This window comes from Scomber japonicus, chromosome 21, assembly GCF_027409825.1.
Source record: "Scomber japonicus isolate fScoJap1 chromosome 21, fScoJap1.pri, whole genome shotgun sequence".
Taxonomy (NCBI): Eukaryota; Metazoa; Chordata; class Actinopteri; order Scombriformes; family Scombridae; genus Scomber; species Scomber japonicus.
Window position 1 is genome coordinate 4,158,187 of NC_070598.1, and position 21,084 is coordinate 4,179,270.

Consider the following 21,084-nt stretch of genomic DNA (forward strand, 5'->3'; position numbering starts at 1 on the left):
AGCTCCACCAAAGGACCATTTTGGAGTGTGGGAGTTGCAGCAGAGCCGTGATTGATTCCCAGTTAAGACACTCTGGTAAGAAATGCTTTACATTATGGGCTTAAAAATGCCTTCAAATGTAAAATAACAGGATTTTAAACATGCAATTCAAAACGCGATTAATCGTGATTATGGAAATTCTGCGATTAATCTCAATTAAAAAAAATTATTGTTCGACAGCCCTAATTAACACCCATAAATTGTGGAAAGTGCCAGTACTTTTTTTTGTTTTAGTCACCTGTGTTTATACTTCTCAATGCATCTCGTCACTAGTTCGAAACAAAGAAGGACAACTTTCCTTTACAGCTTTCTTTATTTCATTTCTTTTATTGTGCATCTATTTACAAAGTCGTAAGCCAAAACAGGTTGATGGACAGATCACGGAGAAATAAAAATATAACAAGCAACACAGTTGAAAAAGATCTGGCTGATTTAATTTAATTCATTTGTCTTGATTTGTAACTACAACTAGTCTAGCACTGATATTAGGAATGTTCTCTGTTATGTTGATTGGTAAAAAAAAAATGAATCTGTACACATTTCACATATCACTTAATCATTTAATTTGGTATAGATTGTTCACTTGTATTATTCACTTCCTGCAGTGCCAGTGCTTGCATAGATTATTATATTATAATTATGAATCATTATCTTTTATTCAGCCCTCTTGTAAAATGGAAAAAAACACCACAGGGTTCGGTTGAGAAACCAAAATCAAATATCTGATCCTGTCATTATCACAGCACTGATTCCCACTCATCTCATGTCATTTCTATGCTTGTTCATTCTGCTCTATGTTAGCCACCAGGCCCTTGGTGTCTACAGCGGCTCGGATTGGATTGTTGAAGTACAACTTATTGTCAAAGGTGCTTTCTCCTCCCAAGACAGGGCTGGGTAACCGTTTACGGAAGAGGAAGAAGGCACCTAGTCCCACTACAGCAATTACTACTAGTATTATAGCCACGGTCATGCCAGCAGACCCGTGTGATGCCTTTTCAACGACGTGGGCTGAGGAGACAAAACATGAAGAATTATTAACAGTGATATGATAGTTTGAAAAGTCAAATTCGATATCTTACATAAAATTTGACTAACTTACCAACAGATGGAGGCTTTTCTGTAGGCGGAATAACTGAAAGAAAGAGCTCAGTGTTAGTAACTGATGGGCTTTTCTAAAACATAACATACCTAACAGCTGATTAAATTTACCTTTGGGTGTTTTGCAGATGTAAGGCCTGTATCTGCCGCAGCTGGATGTACTCCACTGTCCACTGTCAGTATTGACGTCCACACATGAATCTGATTTTGGAAACCCGTTTTTCCAATTGGTAAAGTCTACAACGTTGTTATCGATCCACATCCACTCACCTGGAACAAGGAAACATGTTACCTTACTGACCAAAGCAGCACTGTAAACTTTAGCTCCTGCCTGTGCCTCTCATATACTGCTATTACTGTTGAGTTACAGAGCTTACTACGCAATTTAATTCATTTATATACTGGAAAAAAGAATAGCAAGACATCTCACCTTCATGAGTCTTATACAGGCCAATCCAGAAGGACTTGGTACTGTCCTGTAGGAGCTCCACGTTATGCTTTATGAAAAGACTCTCCTGAGGGTCCTCAATACTCACCAGAGTCGCACCTGATGAACACAGACAAATCATAAACTGCAATTATAGGCTGCAGGATTTTACACAACACACACATTAACTGTTTATTAGCGGAAATTCTGTTACCCATACCAATTTTTAGACATTCAACTGATGCATGTGCCCAATTGTCCGCCACTGAACTGAGGAAGGCATAACAATGGCCTCTGAAGGGTATCCAGGTACTTCTCTTCTTTGATTCTGGACAGTTTCCGGGGAGCTGTGGGGGGTCAGTGGGAGCGATGTCTGGAAAAAGAGGCAGAAGATTGCATCCAAGTCTGAAAACTTTGGGCTACTGTTTTTGGTATTCAATGTATGAAGGGAACGAACAGAGGGATTATCTGACCTGGTGACCTCTTGCAAAGGGAGTAGTAGCTGTTGGTACACGGTGCAGTCTTCCACTTTCTGTCCACATCCATATACACACAGCCATAGTTGTGTTTAGGCTCATCTACGTCCCATTTGGTAAAAGACAGCCTCCAGTTATCGACCCACTTGTATCGCCCGCCAGTCTGTCAAAAAAGAAATCATTACTTGCAAAGCTCACACAGATAGATGATCCTTGTCTCAGTCTGAAAGCCTGTTTGAATAAGCCCTTTACCACATTGCTGTTGAGGCCAATCCACACAGGCTCATTGTACTTGGAGATCTGCAAAATGATGTATGAGTGGACGACGGGGTCCAGGATACTGGCCAGATCTGCATCGTCTGCCTGGCATTGCCTCCTCGCCTCGTCCCATTTCATCTTCTGTGCCACCACCTTGTATGAGTCATTGCCAAGCTTGGTGAAACCACTTGGTGACACAGTGGTCGATTGGACTGCAATCTGAGAATCTTTGGAAATAGGACACATTGGTTATTATTTACAGTCATTAATAAATCACTCTGCTGAAAAACCTCTACCTCATGGCTTTGTAACATAAACTTTGTTGGCAAGATGAGCAATTCAAAAATATCTTAAAAATAGTTTTAAAAGCAGCATCAGGTTTGTTAAAATGTACATTTAGTATTTTTGTTGGTTTTATATCATTTGAAATGACATTTGCACCATTTTTTACCAAAAGTAAAACTGAATGCTCCTGAAAATGTCAAATGGTGTAACCACAAAAGAATGATAAATATTAAATATTTTATCCACCTACAGCGTATTTAAGTGGACCTATACTAATAATATAAATGTTTCCTGATCTCCATGGTTACCCAGATTAAATGTAATATTTAGAACAATAGTATTCCATTAGCTTTATTTAATATAAAAGTTATAATGTAAGATCACGCCAAACTAGTTGATATGGTGTTTTATTGACTATTTACTGTTTTTAAGCAAGTTGAATTATTTGGTACAACGTTTCTATGGTTACACCACTTAGACATTTTTACCATAATCCTCTAATATATTCTCTCTAAATGGATTAAAAGCAGAAATTTGATGCTGGGTCCACAAAAAAAGAATGTGTGCAAGTTATTCATACTTTTATTTTCACATTTTAACACCTTCAAATTTGACTAAGCCTAATATATTTGACAAAAAAAAAAATCGAACAGTAAAATTAACGATAAAATGGAGATAAGATTACTCACCAACGTTTCTTTTACAGATGAAGCCTAGTTTCGAGTTACAGTCTTCAATCTTCCACAGTCCTGTTTGTTTGCTGCTGGTACCCACCATGATCACACAGTCGAAAACCTATCATGCAGAAAAAGGTACATTAGATACTTTCTTTTTCAATACCAATAAGCATATTGTTTTTTTTGCTTTTGTTTTACTAGCCTACTGATTTATATTATTTTACCATTTTATTTTAGATTACTAACATATACAACCAACTAGGGATGTGTTGGTGATCAAATTCTTCCACTTTGAATATGATATGTAAAAATAAAACTATGGACTAAAAAACTATGGAAATTCTGCGATTAATCTCGATTAAAAAAAATAATCGTTTGACAGCCCTAGTTATAATCCATGTCTCCCTGATTAACCTTTAAGACAAAGTGTTTGTACACTTTGGTCCGGGGGGCAGACACCCTCCCTACATTTAAGAGTAGGCTTAAAACTTTCCTTTGTGATAAAGCTTATCGTTAGGCCTCTTAGAGCTCTTAGTTTATGCTGCTATAGGCTTAGACTGCCGGGGGACTCCCATGATGCACTGAGCTCCTCTCTCTCTATCTATCCATCTATATCCATTAACATTCATGTTCTATTAATGCATTCAATAACCTAAACTTCTTCCCCGGAGTTGTCTGTGCTCTCTGGTCTCACAGGTAATCTGGGCCTGGAGACGTCCGGATGACGGATTCCAGTCCCGGACCTTCTAGCTTCATTGTTGATTTTCATTGTGCTTCTCTCCTCTATCCTTCCTTTCTCTCCTCTCAACCCCAACCGGTCGAGGCAGATGTTCTCCCACTCTGAGTCTGGTTCTGAGGTGTCTTCCTGTTAAAAGGCAGTTTTTTTCTTGCCACTGTTGCTCATGTGGGAATGTTGGGTCTCTTTAAAGTTAAAACCTGAAGAGTTCGGTTTAGAACCTGCTCTATGTGGAAAGTGCCTTGAGATAACTTTGTTGTGATTTGGCGCTATACAAATAAAGATTGATTGATTGATTGATTGATTGATTGATACACTGTATTTACATACATACATACATGTGCATAAATTATTCATTATGCTAAGTATGCTATCTAGAGATTTTTTTTGTCTATGGTTTAAATTCATGCTGATTATAAATTAAACTGTAAAAGAGAGAGAGAGAGAGAGAGAGAGAGAGAGAGAGAGAGAGAGAGAGAGAGAGAGAGAGAGAGAGAGAGAGAGAGAGAGAAATAAAGATTTTGACATAGAAGTTGAAATAACCTCATCTGAAAATGAATGGCGTCCATCAGGCGTTGTTGTTGGATGCCCTTTGGCCCAGTTGGTGTAGCCGATGCCTTTGCCATCCGTCCAAACAAAGTGCATCTCCCAGTTGATATCATTCATGCCTATCCACAAATCCTCACTGTACCTCATCATCTGTGTTGTTAGGAATGCTAGAAGAGAGGAACCAATGATGCCTTAATTGTAGTTTATTTAGATAAGACCTCATCGCTCCTCAATAAAATGTAACCTTAGAAAACCACGAATGTGGCAGCATTGCTCTCATCACTCACCTTGCTCGTTCTCGCCAATGACAGAAACCAGATTTCCTCCCTGGTTTATGCAGTACACCCTGGCCTTTTGCCAAGTCTTTTTGTCATTCCCCGTAACGATTTTGTAGCACTGTGTAAACACGATGAATTTGCAGTGTGTGTTAAAATAACAACTAGACGAATAGTAGACAGCTAGTGTCCATTCAAGCTTGGTGAAAAATACAGAAACACATTTTACTAGACCAGACTAAGAGGAAGCCTTTGTCTTGATAATTCTATGCAGTTTCAACTCTGTATTGGTGTAATCTCTGTTGTATAAACAGTATTACCTTTCCTCTGAAAGGTAACCAATCTGGGGCACATCCTCCCTTGGGCATAATGGTGGGGGCCATTGTTGTATTGACAAAATTACTGCTCCTTTTGCAAATAGATGGTAGCTCCAAACCACAATTAATATCATTCCAGTAACCTTTATGTTTACAAAAGACAAGAAAAAATTAATTATGAGGTAAGATAAGCTAATAATTACAAGATCAACATCGTATGTTCTGTCTCTGCATTAGGCTCACCCATGCTTGTATATATAGTCACGCAGTTTTCATCATTGTTAGCGAAGTTGGGCTCGTTATTGTCCCATGCGGTGTATGTTACAGGGGTGCCATCCACCCAGCTGAAAATAGACAGGAGATAATGAACAAGACATCACTAATCATCATTACTACATTACTACATTAGACTTGATTGATGGGTAATGGAGTAGAATAGCCAGTCTTTCTAATATGATGTCTAACCAATAAAGGTTTGAGTCACCTACCTGAATGACTTATCCAAATCCACTGTCATGCCAATATAGTACTGTCCTGAGCCTTTCGATATCTGTTGGAGCATAATGGTAAGAGATACGTCAAAAACAGCTCTTACACATTCAGCTTTTAGTATTTTTACCACCAGAATGGATCCAATTTTTGAGAACTCTCTTTGTTGTTTTTCTGGGGGGGGGGGGATATCTTGCCTGTTTCCAAAGGAACTTCCTCTCACTCTCCCCTGTGATGACTGCAAGTTCACCAAAATTTTGTTTGCAGTATGCTCTGGCACTTTCCATAGGTAGGAGGTCAGAATTGATGAAAAACTGTGTGTCATTGTATATTATCCAGCCATCTTCTGTTTTGTTGAGCACTGTAGAGAGAGAGAAAATAGTTATAAGGTATCCCCAAAGATACAGGATTTGGGATCGATCAAAAAAAAAAAGGATTGACAAAGATTCAGTAAATCAAGCAAATAAATTCACAGAGAGCTAGAAGCTGTTGAAACTTGCCTGGTTGAACGTCCACAGGCTCGGGTTTGGGAGTTGCACCTGAAAAACAGCAGGGAATAGCTCTAATTTATCATTATGCAACTACTTTGGAAAAATGTCTCTATGTGAGGAGGAGATCCACAATGAGACTGATCACTGTTACCTTTGGGTATCTGGCAGATCCAGTTATTATAGACCTCACAGTGCCGATCGTTCCAGTGCCGCCCATAGTAAGACTGGACCTCTGCACAATGTTCGTTGGAATTGTAATTGTTTGGTTCTCCAAAGCCCCAGTTCTCATAATCAAACTAGGTCAGAGTTTTGGGAAATACACATAATTAGACTGAGAATGACAGTTAGCATATCATTTTGTAATAACAATGAAGAGCTACATACAGACGTCCCATCAGTCCAGACATAACCTCCAGTGGTACTCTGTAAGCTGAGGCCAATCCAGGCTGCACTAGAGCCACGAAACCTTTAATGATGTAGAAAACATTGGTTTGATTACTAGAATGGTTGATTATCATAATATATAATCTGATATATACCAGCTGTTAAACGTACTGAGCACTGCTTATGTCCTGCCTACTGTGTATGCTCATCAAGTTGCCACCAATGGCCTTGCAAAAGTCCTCTGCTTCCTGCCAAGTCTTCTTTTGTTCCTTATTTTTGTAAACCTTTTCAATGAAAGAAAAAAGATGATTAGTTTCATGCATTTAAAATGACTTTTTTCACAGATTATTTCAGTTTTCCGTCCTACTTTGAAGCAGACACTCCTCCTCCCGCCAACAGGGGTCCACCCAGAGGCGCAGCTCAGGGCCGGGGTGGTGGGGGGAATTGTTGTTGTCTGTACACCGTCTGCCAGCTTCTTGCAGATATATTTCTCCTTATTGCTGCAGCTGACAACATCCCATAATCCAGCAAACATCCCTGTTGTCATGGCAATGCATCCTTGGTGTCTGGCTTTTATGAAACACGCCAAAAGAAATGGCAGAAATATGGTTAAACTGAGCTCAAAGATGTAAAGTAAAGTGGTGCTCAAACACATCAGGGGAGATTTAGTGGAATAAATAATGAGTATATAATAAGAAACAATAAGTGACAAATTATTTAGAAGCTACGGTCACGCCAAAGGCTTTGTCAATACCAATAACCATGTTCATAGTTACAATGCTAATATGCTGATGTTTAGCATCTATAGTGTTTACAATGTTTACTATCTCAGTTTAGCGTGTTAGCATGCTAATCTTTCCGAATTAGCATTAAAACACAGCTGAGGCGAATGGGAACGCCATAAGATAAAGAGAAAATAGTTAAGAAGCACATATACAGCTTATAGATAAAGAGAAGTGCGCTGTACCTGGCATGTCTACATTGAAATGAGTAAATGTGACGCTTCTCTTGGTGGTCCACTTGAAAGTGTGTATATCTTCTGTGTTGGACAAACCTAACCAGAAATACTTTTCTGGTCTCAAACCCACCAAACTGACCACGAAGGCATTTTCATATCTGCATAAAAACATAAAAAAAGCAGATATACAAGCAATGAAATGACTCCCCAGTAATAAAATAATGTTAAAAAACAATTCCCAGCTTCAAAATGCATTCAAACCGACTACTTCAGACTAATTATTTGAACTTATTGAACTCTTGTTTTTAGACTTCAGTTAATCAAGTAAATCAATCAGTGAATGTAATGCCTTGATAACTTGTAACCTTGATAAATACTACTTAAATAACAAAATATACCTGTCAGACACATCCACCAGGTAACCGCCGGTTTGTGAACATGCTTCCTTTGCCTCATTGAAAGTTTTTTTCTCAGCTCCAATGCTGTAACAATGTGAATCGAACCTGAATGAACCCTTGAGGTGATAAAAAAAAACACTGTGAGACTAAATCTGACAAATGCTTTGTTTTATAATTACACTTAGACTAAAAAGGAAATGACATCACGCACAGGCTTGCATCCAGGGTTGGCTTCCTCATGGGTTCCTTCAGCTGGTCTAGTGGAGGCTTTCTTCTTACAGATGTATCCAAACGTCTTCTCACACATGTGATCTTCCCACCTCCCATTCTGTGTGTAACATACAGAAGATAAGAACACGAGCATCATCTTCACTTTCATCAACATCAGTTTCATTGACCCATTTGATTTTTGGTGAGTGACGGGTGCTACCTGTCCTCTGATGAGGACACAGTCCTCTTGGAGGTTAGAGGCATGAGACGGCTCAGCAGTGGCCCACTGGGTGAAGGTAACGTGGGAGTTATCAGACCATTCAAACAGCATCTGGTTCCTCTGATCATTCAAGCCAATCCAGAGCACATCTGTCGGCACTGAGGTTTATAAACGCACACAGAGATACAAAGTGGTTATGGATGTATTTTCTTTTCTGTATTAAGGTGTGGTATTCTTGCTACATAACTGGATACCAATGAATCACTGGAAAAAATGACTTTTTGCACACTCACCGTATCCAGATTGAGATATGATGAAGCTCTGCTCTTCTATATTATGTATGCTGGCTAAATCTCCTCCGTCTTTGTGGCAGGCAGCCAATGCATCACGCCACATCTTCTTACTCCTCTCCAGGTAGTAACAGTGACCAGCATAAGGAATCCAGTGGTTGGGGCAGAAGTTATGCTGGTTTTTAGCTGGGGACAGAGAACAAAAGAGTTGAGAACATATCTGGGTTTGGACTATGAGGACACACACCAAAACTCTGCCATAACCCAGATTTTAGATTATTTGTAATAATGATATTTTACGTGGTGGGTGGGGCAGGCTGGTAGAATTTCCTTTGCGACATATGTAACCAAGTTTTTTGGTGCAGGCATCGTTCTCCCATTTTGAGGCTTTTGCAGCGTTTATGGTTGCACAGTTAAGCCCAGGCTGTGATGAGGGATGACCTGTCGGAAACAAAAATCAGTCTATAATGTTAAAACATCAATTTATAATTGGGTTAAACTGTAAATATATATGTGGTTATTTTGATCAACCCTGACCTACTGTCCAATAATTTGCTGCTCTTGTCTCAATCAACATGTCTTCACTAACCTGGGGACCAGTTTAAGTATCTGAATGGGTTTCCATTGCTCCACTGCCATCCACTGTCAAAATCCAAGCTATTAAGTCCAATCCACAGAGATGTTCCCAAAGTGGCGGTCAATCCTGTGTTGCATTATAATGCAATTAATATTCAGTGATATGACATGATACATGACATTTGTAATATGGGTAGTTGATACAAGCCTGACTTTGTACCTGAAATGTACGACTGCTCATGGAGCTCGACGATGCTGAGAAGGTCGGCTCCCTGCTGCTGGCAGCTCTTCCTGGCCTGGTACCAGGTTAACACCGACTGTACATTCCTCTGATACTCAACCCCTGTGACTGGGTCGGTGTCCCAGCCTGAGGATGCTGGATTAGGGTAATAAACATGTAGAGTATTAAAAATGATAAAACAAACATAATTTATTTACTTTATAAGGGTTGTTGTGTAATATCTCTTAGAACATTAACGACTAAAAGTGTAAAGAAAAAACCCAAACTAAGGGATACATTTTGAAGATGGGGAAATATCTACTACATGCTTATGTAGTAGGTCACAAAGCAACACGTGTTTCACAAAAGATTACAGTAAAAGCTTTGTTTCTCATCCTTTTCCTGCCCCAATTCTGCAGCAGTGTCAGGGGGAAGACAGGCCTGTCAGAGGAGGAAAACGAGGACAGTGCTGTGTTGACAACATATGAGAGGAAGCGGTAGTATTGCTCTGTGAGGTGGGTCAGAAACCAGACCTGTCAGCACTGACCTCTTGAGTGATAGCACAGAAATTGCAAAAAAACAAGATAATTCTGAGTGATTTGATGATATTGTGATATGTTTTGATTGGCCTCTGACTTCTTGGTAAAATCGCCAGTTACAGCAAATTTCGCTAAAAGGTCAAACTCACTTAAGGCCATCTGTGAGGTTGAAATGATTTGTAACTCTTCAATAAATCAATCAATCTTCATTTCAACCAATCTTTATTTGTATAGCGCCAAATCACAACAGAGTTATCTCAAGGCTCTTTCCACATAGAGCAGGTTCTAAACCGAACTCTTCAGGTTTTAACTTTAAAGAGACCCAACATTCCCACATGAGCAACAGTGGCAAGAAAAAAACTCCCTTTTAACAGGAAGAAACCTCAGAACCAGACTCAGAGTGGGCGGCCATCTGCCTCGACTGGTTGGGGTTGAGAGGAGAGAAAGGAAGGATAGAGGAGAGAAGCACAATGAAAACCTTACCTTTTGTGGGACAGAAGCCCCACTTCTTATCTTTATCGTAATCTGTCTCGGTGGCACACCACAGGTGTCCGTCTGAGCGACCTGCCTTTGTGCATTCAGAGTACCACTTGTCTGAATACTTAAATGGGAACTGACATGGGATTCCATACGAATTGCCTCCAATCGTGAAAATCTCTGAGGAGACACAAAGTGTACATTTAAAGGTAATGAAAAATGTGTTGAACTTACAAGCAGCCGGTTATTAGATACACAACATGGCTGGACAACCATTACACCCATATGTGACTGTTGACCATGGGTAATAATCTACTGTCATAACTGCATCCACTCTTCTGGGAAAGCTTTCTTCAAGATTTTGGAAGTGGGATGCAGGAATTCAGCCACAAGAGAATGAGAGATGTTGGCCATTGGAGTTGATTAAGACGACCGGGCCACCATCTGCGTACTAGTTCATCTCGATGGTGTTGGATGGGATTGAGGTCAGGACTCTGTGGAGTAAGTTCAGTCGAATTCTTCTACACAAAACTTCGAAAACAATGTCTTTATGGACCTCGTTTTGTGCGTTGTCATATTGAAAAAAGGTCCCTTCTCTAAAATGTTGGCACAAAGTTAACCATTCTATACACTACTGCTATCTACACAATAGTCTACCATATACAACATATTTCTACTCAGCAAGATAAAATAGACTTCCAACTTGGTTTTGATCTACCCAAAACTTTTTCTGAAGCCGACCCTCGAAATGTATAAAATAAATATGACATGTTTTATTAATGTGTTACGCTAACAGACTGGTTTTTGTTGCGCTGCAGATGGGTTCAGGTCTAATTTTTAGTCGACGGATTTGGCAGTACCTAGTAGCTACCCTGAAGAAGCTACTGTGTTTGGAGTGAGCCCAACACACCATCATATTGTATCACTCTGGACTTTGAGCAAACAATATGAGCATCTCCATTGATTGTTTAACCTGTATTTTTCCTTACTTACCCGTATGTATTGAAATGTGGAGCTAGCAAGGCGTAGTCATGTGTTGAAATCAAGAACAAAAAGATGGAGAGAGATGATGCCTGAACTTAAACATACCTTTTTCAACAGTCATGTATAACCCCCATAACACACCACAGTTTGCTCCATGTGAAGAAAAAATTAAATCTGCTGCAAATGGGGTATGCTTTCCAAAGAACCATTGGTGAACAGGCCTTTAGCGCTAAGATAACTCCTCAGTTCAAATGCTGCCATGTTCATATGTTCTTATGGCAAGTACCACCATCCAAATTTACAAACATGAGAAACATATTTATCAATTCAGTACTGCAACCTACTCTTCTAGTAAATTGGGGAAAATCAAAAATAAAGGCTGAATCTTAATACTTAATACTCTACTACTACTACTTCACCTGTTAAAACACCATTATAGAGACAAAAAAGTTGTTGCATACAGTTGCTATCAAGTCCATCTCTGAATAGACACCTGTTTTGATTTTTAAAAATGTTTAATCTATAGTCTATAGTTACTTGATCTATATTATATAAATATAAACTTGTACATAATGTGTTAATTGCTTAGAAAAACAAATATGGAACATTGCAAATAACATTGTATTGCGAGACTATGTTAAACACCTTTCCAGCCTTTTATGGAAATACATCACAATGTTCATGCACATACAATTCCTACCTTGATAACCCTTTGAACAAATGTCTTTCTGAGTGCCAAATGTCCTCCAGCGGCTCCAGAGCCCTGAGCCCTGGTAAATCATAATGTTCCTCTCATTGCGGTTGCCCCAGTTGAAGTGCAGGTCCTGGTCTTTAAGGCCAAAGAGAGTCTCATTCTTGCACTGCCAATGCTGGAGTTCATTGTTCTCGTCACATTCAAAGAGGAGCACCTTCACCCAGTCTTTTATCTCTGTGGCCCCTAGACAGAGATTGAGAGACAGGCTGAGGAGGCGCGACTCGGAGGCCCAACGAAACTGCTGGTCTTTGGCATGAGGGTCACAACGAGCTACCGTTATCGAGGAGGCACTCTCCACCCTTACGCACTTGTTGTGGTTCTCATTGAAGATCAGAAAGGAGCCACTGTCTGGAGGAGAAGAGAACAGTCGTGAATATGACCCAAAAAATTCATCAATACCACGTTAAAATTCACAAATCTGTTATTCCCAGTCGAGCTGATTAAAAAGAAAACTTTGTCAAGAGTACCTACCTACGTCGGCGGTGATGCAGAGAACTTGCAGGAGACAGATGATCACGGCAAAATTCAAACAGGGTAACATTATCCTTGTTGTGTTTTTGCACTCAGCAGAGGATGAGGCTGAGTTGTCCACTCATGAGAGAGCAGGTCTGGTGTGTGGTAAGGTGTGTGACATAGAGCAACAATGACACAGGGACATGGTGCTTTCCTCCCTTAATCACACTGATGGATATCCTGTCACATGGCATAGTTTGAGGTTGGTCAAACGGCAGCAATTTCAATGGCAGACGAGAGGAAGTCAGGAAGTGGGAAGCAAGTAATCTCTTCACATTATTACCAAGGAACTGAAAGTGATCTATGACAGTTTAATAAGAAAAATGAATGACTAAGTTCTGCAATCTCTTCAAGAAAAACCTATTTTTAATAAATCAAAGACAAGAAGGAACTGGATGATGGCTTTTGGGAAAGTTTATCTACGTGTTTGATCCGCATTCTTTGAGATTTTTTCGGTTAAAAATAGCCTCTCAGTCTGTGTCTGTGTCTGTGCTAAATCTGTACCTGGATAACCAACCCAGAGAGCAGATGCCAATCATCAAGACGATTCAAGTCTTGCTTTGAATACACTTCAGGAATCAGAGGAATGCACCGATTTCATAATGACTGTGCCCGAATGAATGAGGTTTAAATGAGGTTTTGCTGATATGCAGGTTCTCTGAGATAGTAGCCCCCAGGAGGCTTGAGAGGCTTTGGGTGAGGAGTGCAGTGATGATACGAGTCAGTAGAAAGACAGGACAGGAGGAAATCCTGCTTCCTATTAGGGGAAGTCGAGATCTGACCTGTTTGGACTCAAACTCCAGGGATGCCCTTTACTGCTGCTCAGACAAATAGCTTTGGCCATGTACCTGTGAAATACCTGTCCCTTGTATGATGAACTAAGATTTAGAAGAGTCTATCTCTGAACAATGTAAACAGTATATTTTAATGCACTTTGAGAATGAGGATGGCAAGACTGCAGTCATAATGCGCATAACATTTTAATCTTTCTTTTGCACTCTATGTCCTTTTAATGATTTTAAAGCAAATCATTATTTCATGCTGCAATCTTATATTTAATGCTCTATTCTAGTATTTTATTTCTCTCTTTCTATTTTTCTGTACTTTGTTTTTATTATTAGTGTGTGTGTTGTGTGTGGTGGGGGTGGGGGGGGGTTAATTGTATGTTTTAATGTTTCTCAAATTGCATGTCTTTCTGTTTTATGTAAAGCACATTGAGTTTCCATTGTGTATGAAATGCGCTATATAAATAAAACTGCCTTGCCTTGCTTTGCCTAATGTTAAACACAACAACAAGGCTCTTTTCAAGTAGTAGACAAAAAAAAAAAAGATCATATACTGAAAAGTGGATGTAATATCATAAAGATCTGTCATTTAATCCAATCCAGTACAAAAGCTCCGCAATGGTAATTTATGGTATTGTTGTTGCAAGGCGTTTGTGTTGACTTGCAGTAGATTAAAACAGGTGTGATGGTATTTGGTGAGAGTTGATTTTGTGCTATGGACCACGTACGGTTGCGGGAAGGGAAGTGATGAGAATGTTTTGCAGAATAATCACAGGAAACCTCTTCTCTTGGGGAATGAAGAAATGGGATGAGAGCGTAAAAAATGTTAAAGTGGAGGTCAAAGCATTTAAACAAATACTCATACATAAAAAATCACACAAGTGAAGCATACATTTGAATGATTTTCTTTATTAATCTTACCAAAATATATGTATCAATGGTACAAACTCACGCTTTGTTTTCCTTTAGTGGATATAACTTAGCAAAGAAAAACCTAATATAAACAACATTGATTCATCTGTTACACTGCACTTTATGATAGTAGAAAAAAATCTGCTATAAACTCTTAAGTGACATTACAGGTACATTCTCAAAGTGCTATGCTTGGTGAGGGTGAGTGGTAAAAAAAATAACTTTGAACATTAAGGTATTAATAAACACAACATACAATATAGTCATTTCACAATTAATGTCCTTTTATGGGAAAAGATTGCCTATGATCTCCCTTTCGGCCTTTGAAAAGCACCACCATGCATTTTAACAAAATATCTCTTTTTGTGCAGCATATACAGAAAAATTCTTCATCTGTACTCATGTGGATTGGGTTTTTTTTACAAGCTATTCATAAATTCTTAGTAACTACTAGTTTCAAACTAATGATGAACTAAATTAGGTTACACCATCATAATTTAAGAATTGTCTAAGCTAGTAGTAGTAGTGTGTAAACCGTTTGCTAGGAAACAACTCATCAACTCAAATGTGAAGTTGTGTTGTCGGTGTTTAGTCAGTCAAAAAATGGGTCATATATCAGAAAACTCAGTTCAGTTAGCTTAACAGTTACACCTGGCAGTTACTACTATAAACTAATCACTAATGCTACATGTGTGCTAGTTTGTGTGGCGTGACCCATACTTTACATATACATCAATCTCCACAAGTAAACATAAATATACCCATAGGAAATCCTTAAGTTTGTGTTTTTTTGTCGTTTTGAAGTTCATAGTACTAGCTAGTTTAAAATTAGTGAATTAAAAAATTAGGTTGCATCATTAAAACTCACGAAATGTCTTCTAGTAAAGAGTTTAATAATGTGTTATGTAAAATGGTTGCTAGGAAACCGTGTGAGTGCTGCTCTATCAAAAGCAAATCAACTAGCATCACAAACTGTAACATAACTGCCAAATAAAACAGTTATAGGGGGCTGAGGGATAAACACACAATTTTCGGAAGTGCAGATATGACTTTGTTTTATTTATACATGCATTCATGAAGAAATTTGTGTTTCCGTTAGCATTCATGCAGTTTAGAATGAATGGGAAGTGAGCAATTATGCTAACGTGACTTAGCAGTATCTAGTTATTCAGCTTTGTCAACCGTTAGCATAACATTTTGTAATTTGAGGTATATTGTGTTATTTTTATTATATATATATATATATATATATATATATAAAAATTTAAATCTTCCCAGCTTTCATTTTTAAAAAGCATTTTAATCAAGTTTCAGATATGTGGATACATTATCATTTTAATTATTTTACTCTTTACTCTGAACCAATATTGGAGCGCTAACGTTAATTTTGTTAGTTAGCTAGTTCAGTTAGCTATGCAACAGGTACACCCAGCAGATACTACTAGGACTAATCACTAATGCTACATAAGAGCTGGTTTATGTGGTGCAACCCATACTTTAGAGATACGTAAATCTCCACTTAGTAAACACTTAGAAACTGTAGTGCCGTTCTACCAAAAGCGATCAACTAGCATCACGAACCGTAACATAACTGCCAAGTAAAACAGTCATAGGGGGCTGAGAGATAAACATACAATTTTTGGAAGTGCAGATGTGTCTGTTTTATTTATGCATGTCTTAGTTTTTTTTTAATTTATACATATATTCATGCAGTTTAGAATTAAATGGAAGTATATCATTATGCATCCCATTTTTACATCATGTCTTCAATTAAACAAAGACAAAACTGAAGTAATTGTCTTTGGAGCCAAGGAAGAACGATTAAAAGTCAGTGCTCAGCTTCAATCGGTAATGTTAAAAACCACAAACCAAGCCAGAAATCTTGGTGTTGTCATGGACTCAGACTTGAATTTCAACAGCCACATGAAGACAATTACAAAGTCAGCCTACTATCACCTTAAGAATATATCAATGATTAAAGGACTTGAATTGGGAAAAACTTGCCCATGCATTTAACTTCAGTAGACTCAACTACTGTAACGGTGTCTTTACAGGTCTCCTTAAAAAAATCAGTCAGCTGCAGCTGATTCAGATCGCTGCGGCTCGAGTCCTCACTAAGACCAAGAAAGTGGATCCTATCACTCCAGTTCTCAGATCTTTACACTCGCTTCTTCGTCAAAGAATTTATTTTAACAATACTACTGTTGGTTTATAAGGCACTGAGTGGTTTAGGGCCCAAATAGGCAACATTTCTGATATGCTGCTATGTTATGAACCATCCAGACCTCTCAGTTAATCTGGGACAGGTCTGCTGTCTGTTTCCCAGAGTCAAAACTAAACAGCGTTCAGTTTTTATGCTCTATATCTAGAACAAATGCCCAGAAAACTGCAGGTCTGCTGCAACTCTCAGTTCTTTTAAAAATCAAGGTTGACGAGTTTCTTTGCTGCTGTCTTTGATTAAATCAAATAATTAGTCTGATCCTCACACTGCACTGTATTTTTTCTTCTTGCACTGTATACCTGTCATATTCTATTTTTACTTATTTTTACTTTCTATTCTCTTAGCTTATGATTCTTCTTCAACTTTTTTAGTGTATTACAGAAATACACATATATATATTTTTATGGTGAACTTCTTTTGCTCTTTGTCTCAGTGCTTTTAATATATTATATACAGCACTTTGAATGGCCTTATTGCTGAAATGTGCTGTATAAAAACTCGCCTTGCACTGCTTATCTCAATGTAGCTTGCAATACAGCTTGGTCAACCATTAGCATAACATTTTGTAATTTGAGGTATGTTGTTCTTTCTTTTTTAATACAATTTTTAATCCAGTTTCACGTATGTTGATAATTTTTAGTTTTCATTCTTTCACAAAGTTGATGTTAATTTTGTCAGTTAACTAGTTTAGTTAGCTATGCAACAGTTAAACCTGGCAGTTACTGGGTCTCAATATTTAGTAACAAATCTCTATGTAAGAACAGGTTTATTTAGTATGGCCTGTTTTTAGTGTTTTTTTAGTTATTTAGTGATGCTTAAATATCCATTCAAAGAATAATTTTGAAGTTATGGAGAGCTGGTGCAACCGGCTCCTGAATCTTAGCATCTTACATTTCCTGACTGTGCCAACCTATTGCTTGACGTGTTGGTCTCAAAAGAACATCCTCTCGGTGTTGAAGACCCTCAGCTTGGTCATGAAGTTGAAATAGATGAAGGCCAGGCAGACCAACAGGTTCTTCATCAGATAGAGTAGGGGTGTGACAAACCCAAAGAAGGCAATGAGGCCAATACGCACAAAGAAGAAGGGCAAATCCTGCAGGACCACTCCTAGTGAGGAAAGCAGGGGGCTGTGGGGCATGACCACCACACGCAGGCAAGACAGGTAGCTGAAGATATAGATAGGGAACACCCAGCCAGAGTAGTAGACCAGCGGATGTCCTGCCACCCTCACCATCTCCACTGTATCCATCCAGAACATAAAGCTGTCTACAAACACATCAGCACGGGCGTCACTAGCACACAGGAACCTCAGTGGCCCTGCGTAGGCGTATGGAGATAGGTGGTACGCTGTGGTGCTCGCTGAACGTGAGCTCAATCCAGAGATACTAAATGGTCTCCCCGTGTTACCTGGTACACCTGGAACTGTTCCATTGGTCTCTGGTCGAGCCCCAGCTCCGTTTTGGTTTCTGTCATTGAGTTGGGTTGCTCCGGGTGGCACAGGAGTGGGCTGGGCCTGCCCGGGTGCAGCTGGCCCGGGTACAGCTGGCCCAGGCGCAGCTGGCCCTGGCACAGCTGGTGTGACAGGTGCTACTGGTGTTACCTGCTCCACGTGTGTGAGGACAGCGGAGGGGATGTCAGCGTCTCTCTCCATGTCACTACCTGGAGAGAGAAAAGGAAAGATTTTGACAACAGCAGTCCAGTTAAATCAGATTATATAGAGCAAAGCAGAGCAGAGTTTGCATTTGTATATTTTCTTCATGTAGTGTTGGTGTTAATGGAAAGTTTTGGTGTTAATGGAAATTTACATGACGAGAAAGTTCAGCAGAATTTAATTTTGAACACAATTTGACTAAAGTTGTGGTTCGTTTCTGACTAGTGTTGAGTCACCAAATGAATAGGCTGTTTGATGGGAACCACAGCTTCATGAGTATTTCCAGGGACTTCACAAATCAACTAATTCAGCAATTTACTCAGACCCTGTCAGTGGTTTTCTTTAGAAAAACATTGCTGCGGTTTTGTCAGTTCAGCATGTGTTATGAGAAGTAAGCTGGCCCAATGAATTTCCTGCTCATTTCCTCAGTTGCAGCAATATTTTTCAACTGTTGGCACAGAGCCAAAGAATAAGAAGTTCAAATTGGGTCTCTAAATCATTCTGGATAAATTATGTAAAGAACTGTTAGCTGTATTTGTTGTCTCCGCGCTCCTGTAATGTAAAGCCAGCCTAGTACTACACTATAGAAATTGGCAGAGGAAAGTTCAGGATCTATAGCTCTCAGTGCGTGATTTGTGTAATGTGTTCAGAGAGCTGTGCTCACCCTGGCCGGTCAGTCTGCAGTGACGTATCCTTTCCACAACATCAATACAGATGAGAGAGAAGAGGACTAGTGATACAGGGAGCTCCGTGAACGTATCATGTTTCATGTTGTTATTTATTTGAACCTGAGTAAATAACCAGAAAATCATGAACATACATTCTGACCAGAACATTTAATGTATTTACTCTCTTACAATCAATATTGGACAACAAGGGACCTTTACAGCACGTGTTTACATCAAACTGTCTAAATTTCTGACCTGCTTTAGCTCTGGATTTGTGGGCTAAATCACTTGCAGCTCTGGTATTTGCCTGAGTCAGGACTTCATACCAACATGACAGAAAACAAAGCAGACATCTTAGCAGAATTTATGGCTCTTATGTAAAAGACACCAGATAAGCAAAGGCCGAAAGGTCAGCTTGGGCTATACAAAGTACCACATAAAACTGCAAATGGGACCTGGGCTGCAGCCAGCAAGGAAGTGAAAATGTGCCTCATGGACAGATGATTTGACAGGGGCAGCTTGGACAGGAAGAGGACCCAAGGTGCTTATCAGTAGCTCCTGATCCATAAGGTTGGATACATAAGGCTGGGTATTCCTCCCTCGAGAACCAAAAGGTTCCACACAAATCATCACCTTTATTCCAGTCACAGAGGCCTTGCACTGGGACTCTGCATAATTTTATGTAATTTTGCTCTCAAATGTAAAGTTTATCCAAGCAACTTCTTTGGATGATAAACACTGTCATCCAAAATAACTACAAAGGCTCGACAATACCAGACTAGTCTTTTTACAAATATAGCAATATAAGAGTCAGAGTTCATGATCAGAGTAGATACATTGATGTGATAAAACAAATGACAAACAATCTGCAACACGTTGTACCTCAGAGCTGGCGATGAGAAAGGCAAAGCAGGGTAATGTGGACAGGATCACATATACGAGAGCCACAGGCCTCCTGATACAAAGACAAAGGAAAGGAAAGACAAAAAAGTAAGGAAGGAAGACAAAGGCAGTTGCAGGATTTGCTAACTCATGATATTCACCAGCCAAGTGCAGTCCAAACCAGCTACAGGCCTGTTTAGACTCAAACCAGCTGGTCAGGTCTGAGGCAGTGCTTCACTGGGATCACAGCTGCTGACCAAACACAGCTGAGATCTCCCATGCTAACGCTCCAGGGCCCTGACAGCAGGACAAAGGCAGGAGAAACTCACCACTTCTTCCTCCCAATTAGAAACTTCTTCTTCACAAAGACCATATACTTCAGGGGTACCCAGACCAGCAGGGCGGTGGAAGTGACATAGGCAATGGAGGAAGCCACGATCAACCAGTAGGCCGTGCTGCCGTCACCGGGGGGCTGCGCCGACGCTTTGACCTTTGCTACGATGATGGCGAACCTTTGCATGACGATGAAGAGTGGCACGCACAGGCCTGCAAACTGCAGCACCTCGCACAGGGCGAACTTCAGCGTCCTCCCCGAGCCCATGCTGTGGCAGTTCAAAAAAAGAAAAAGAAGGGAGGGAGACAGGGGCTGTTGTCGCAGTGAGGCGACCCCTGTCCCTCTGAGGGCTGGTCAGGCCTCGGACCAGTGCATTGTCTGCCTCCACTAGCATTTTCCACACACCACAGCCCTGGCTCTCTGCTCACCCAACTGCTTACACTGCAGTAGGCATTGTGTACCTCGGTGTGACAGTGATGTGACTGGCTCTTTACTCTCTTTATATACAGAATACAAACATACGTTGTCTAACTCTGCACCCTGAAGGATATGTATGTACTACAGGGCATCTCAGTGGGATGATAAAGTCTTGAAAAATGAGATTTCAATCAATGTTTTTGATGCTAAAATCCCGTTTTATCAATCTGCTAAACATGACAGACTACCTGAATTATTATGAACAACTCAAACACAGTTATGCCTTGTATTCTGCTTCACCAGTCAAATCCTGATGGACATGATAACACCCACTGTAAAAGCAACATCCAAGAACTAGCGGCTGTATACCTTCAGCTCAGAAATCCTAATGGCTCTTGTGGCTCCTCTCATATTTATACATTGCCATCTAGTGGCAAAATGTGATAACTGTAAAATGTCTGAAGTTGCAAAATGTTGCTTTCTTTTTACTGATTCTGAAATTCAGATAAATCATTTAAGACTTGTTCCAAGCTGATAATGAAATGTTGCCAGATATGCCTTATTGGCTCTCTGT

General features: G+C 39.7%; 2 protein-coding genes across 2 annotated transcripts; both read right to left on the bottom strand.

Annotated features, from left to right (window-relative positions):
• Positions 1–800: 800 nt before the first annotated feature.
• On the bottom strand, positions 801–12,749 carry mrc1a (mannose receptor, C type 1a). Its single transcript, XM_053342075.1, has 30 exons — positions 12,599–12,749; positions 12,074–12,475; positions 10,396–10,569; positions 9,374–9,529; positions 9,167–9,280; positions 8,878–9,018; positions 8,581–8,763; positions 8,288–8,445; positions 8,069–8,185; positions 7,858–7,973; positions 7,469–7,617; positions 6,869–7,071; positions 6,673–6,785; positions 6,502–6,583; positions 6,269–6,413; positions 6,127–6,165; positions 5,824–5,987; positions 5,626–5,687; positions 5,381–5,481; positions 5,141–5,280; positions 4,833–4,941; positions 4,540–4,712; positions 3,273–3,378; positions 2,293–2,525; positions 2,038–2,203; positions 1,785–1,937; positions 1,568–1,684; positions 1,249–1,407; positions 1,139–1,171; positions 801–1,047 (listed from the first exon to the last, which is right to left on the bottom strand). The coding sequence occupies exons 1-30, from the start codon at positions 12,666–12,668 to the stop codon at positions 812–814; spliced, it is 4,314 nt and encodes a 1,437-aa protein (XP_053198050.1). The 5' UTR covers positions 12,669–12,749; the 3' UTR covers positions 801–811.
• Positions 12,750–17,489: 4,740 nt separating this feature from the next.
• LOC128382134 (transmembrane protein 236-like) lies at positions 17,490–20,485 on the bottom strand. The gene is made up of 4 exons (XM_053342128.1): positions 20,089–20,485; positions 19,760–19,832; positions 18,874–18,997; positions 17,490–18,217 (listed from the first exon to the last, which is right to left on the bottom strand). The coding sequence occupies exons 1-4, from the start codon at positions 20,358–20,360 to the stop codon at positions 17,490–17,492; spliced, it is 1,197 nt and encodes a 398-aa protein (XP_053198103.1). The 5' UTR covers positions 20,361–20,485.
• Positions 20,486–21,084: the final 599 nt, after the last annotated feature.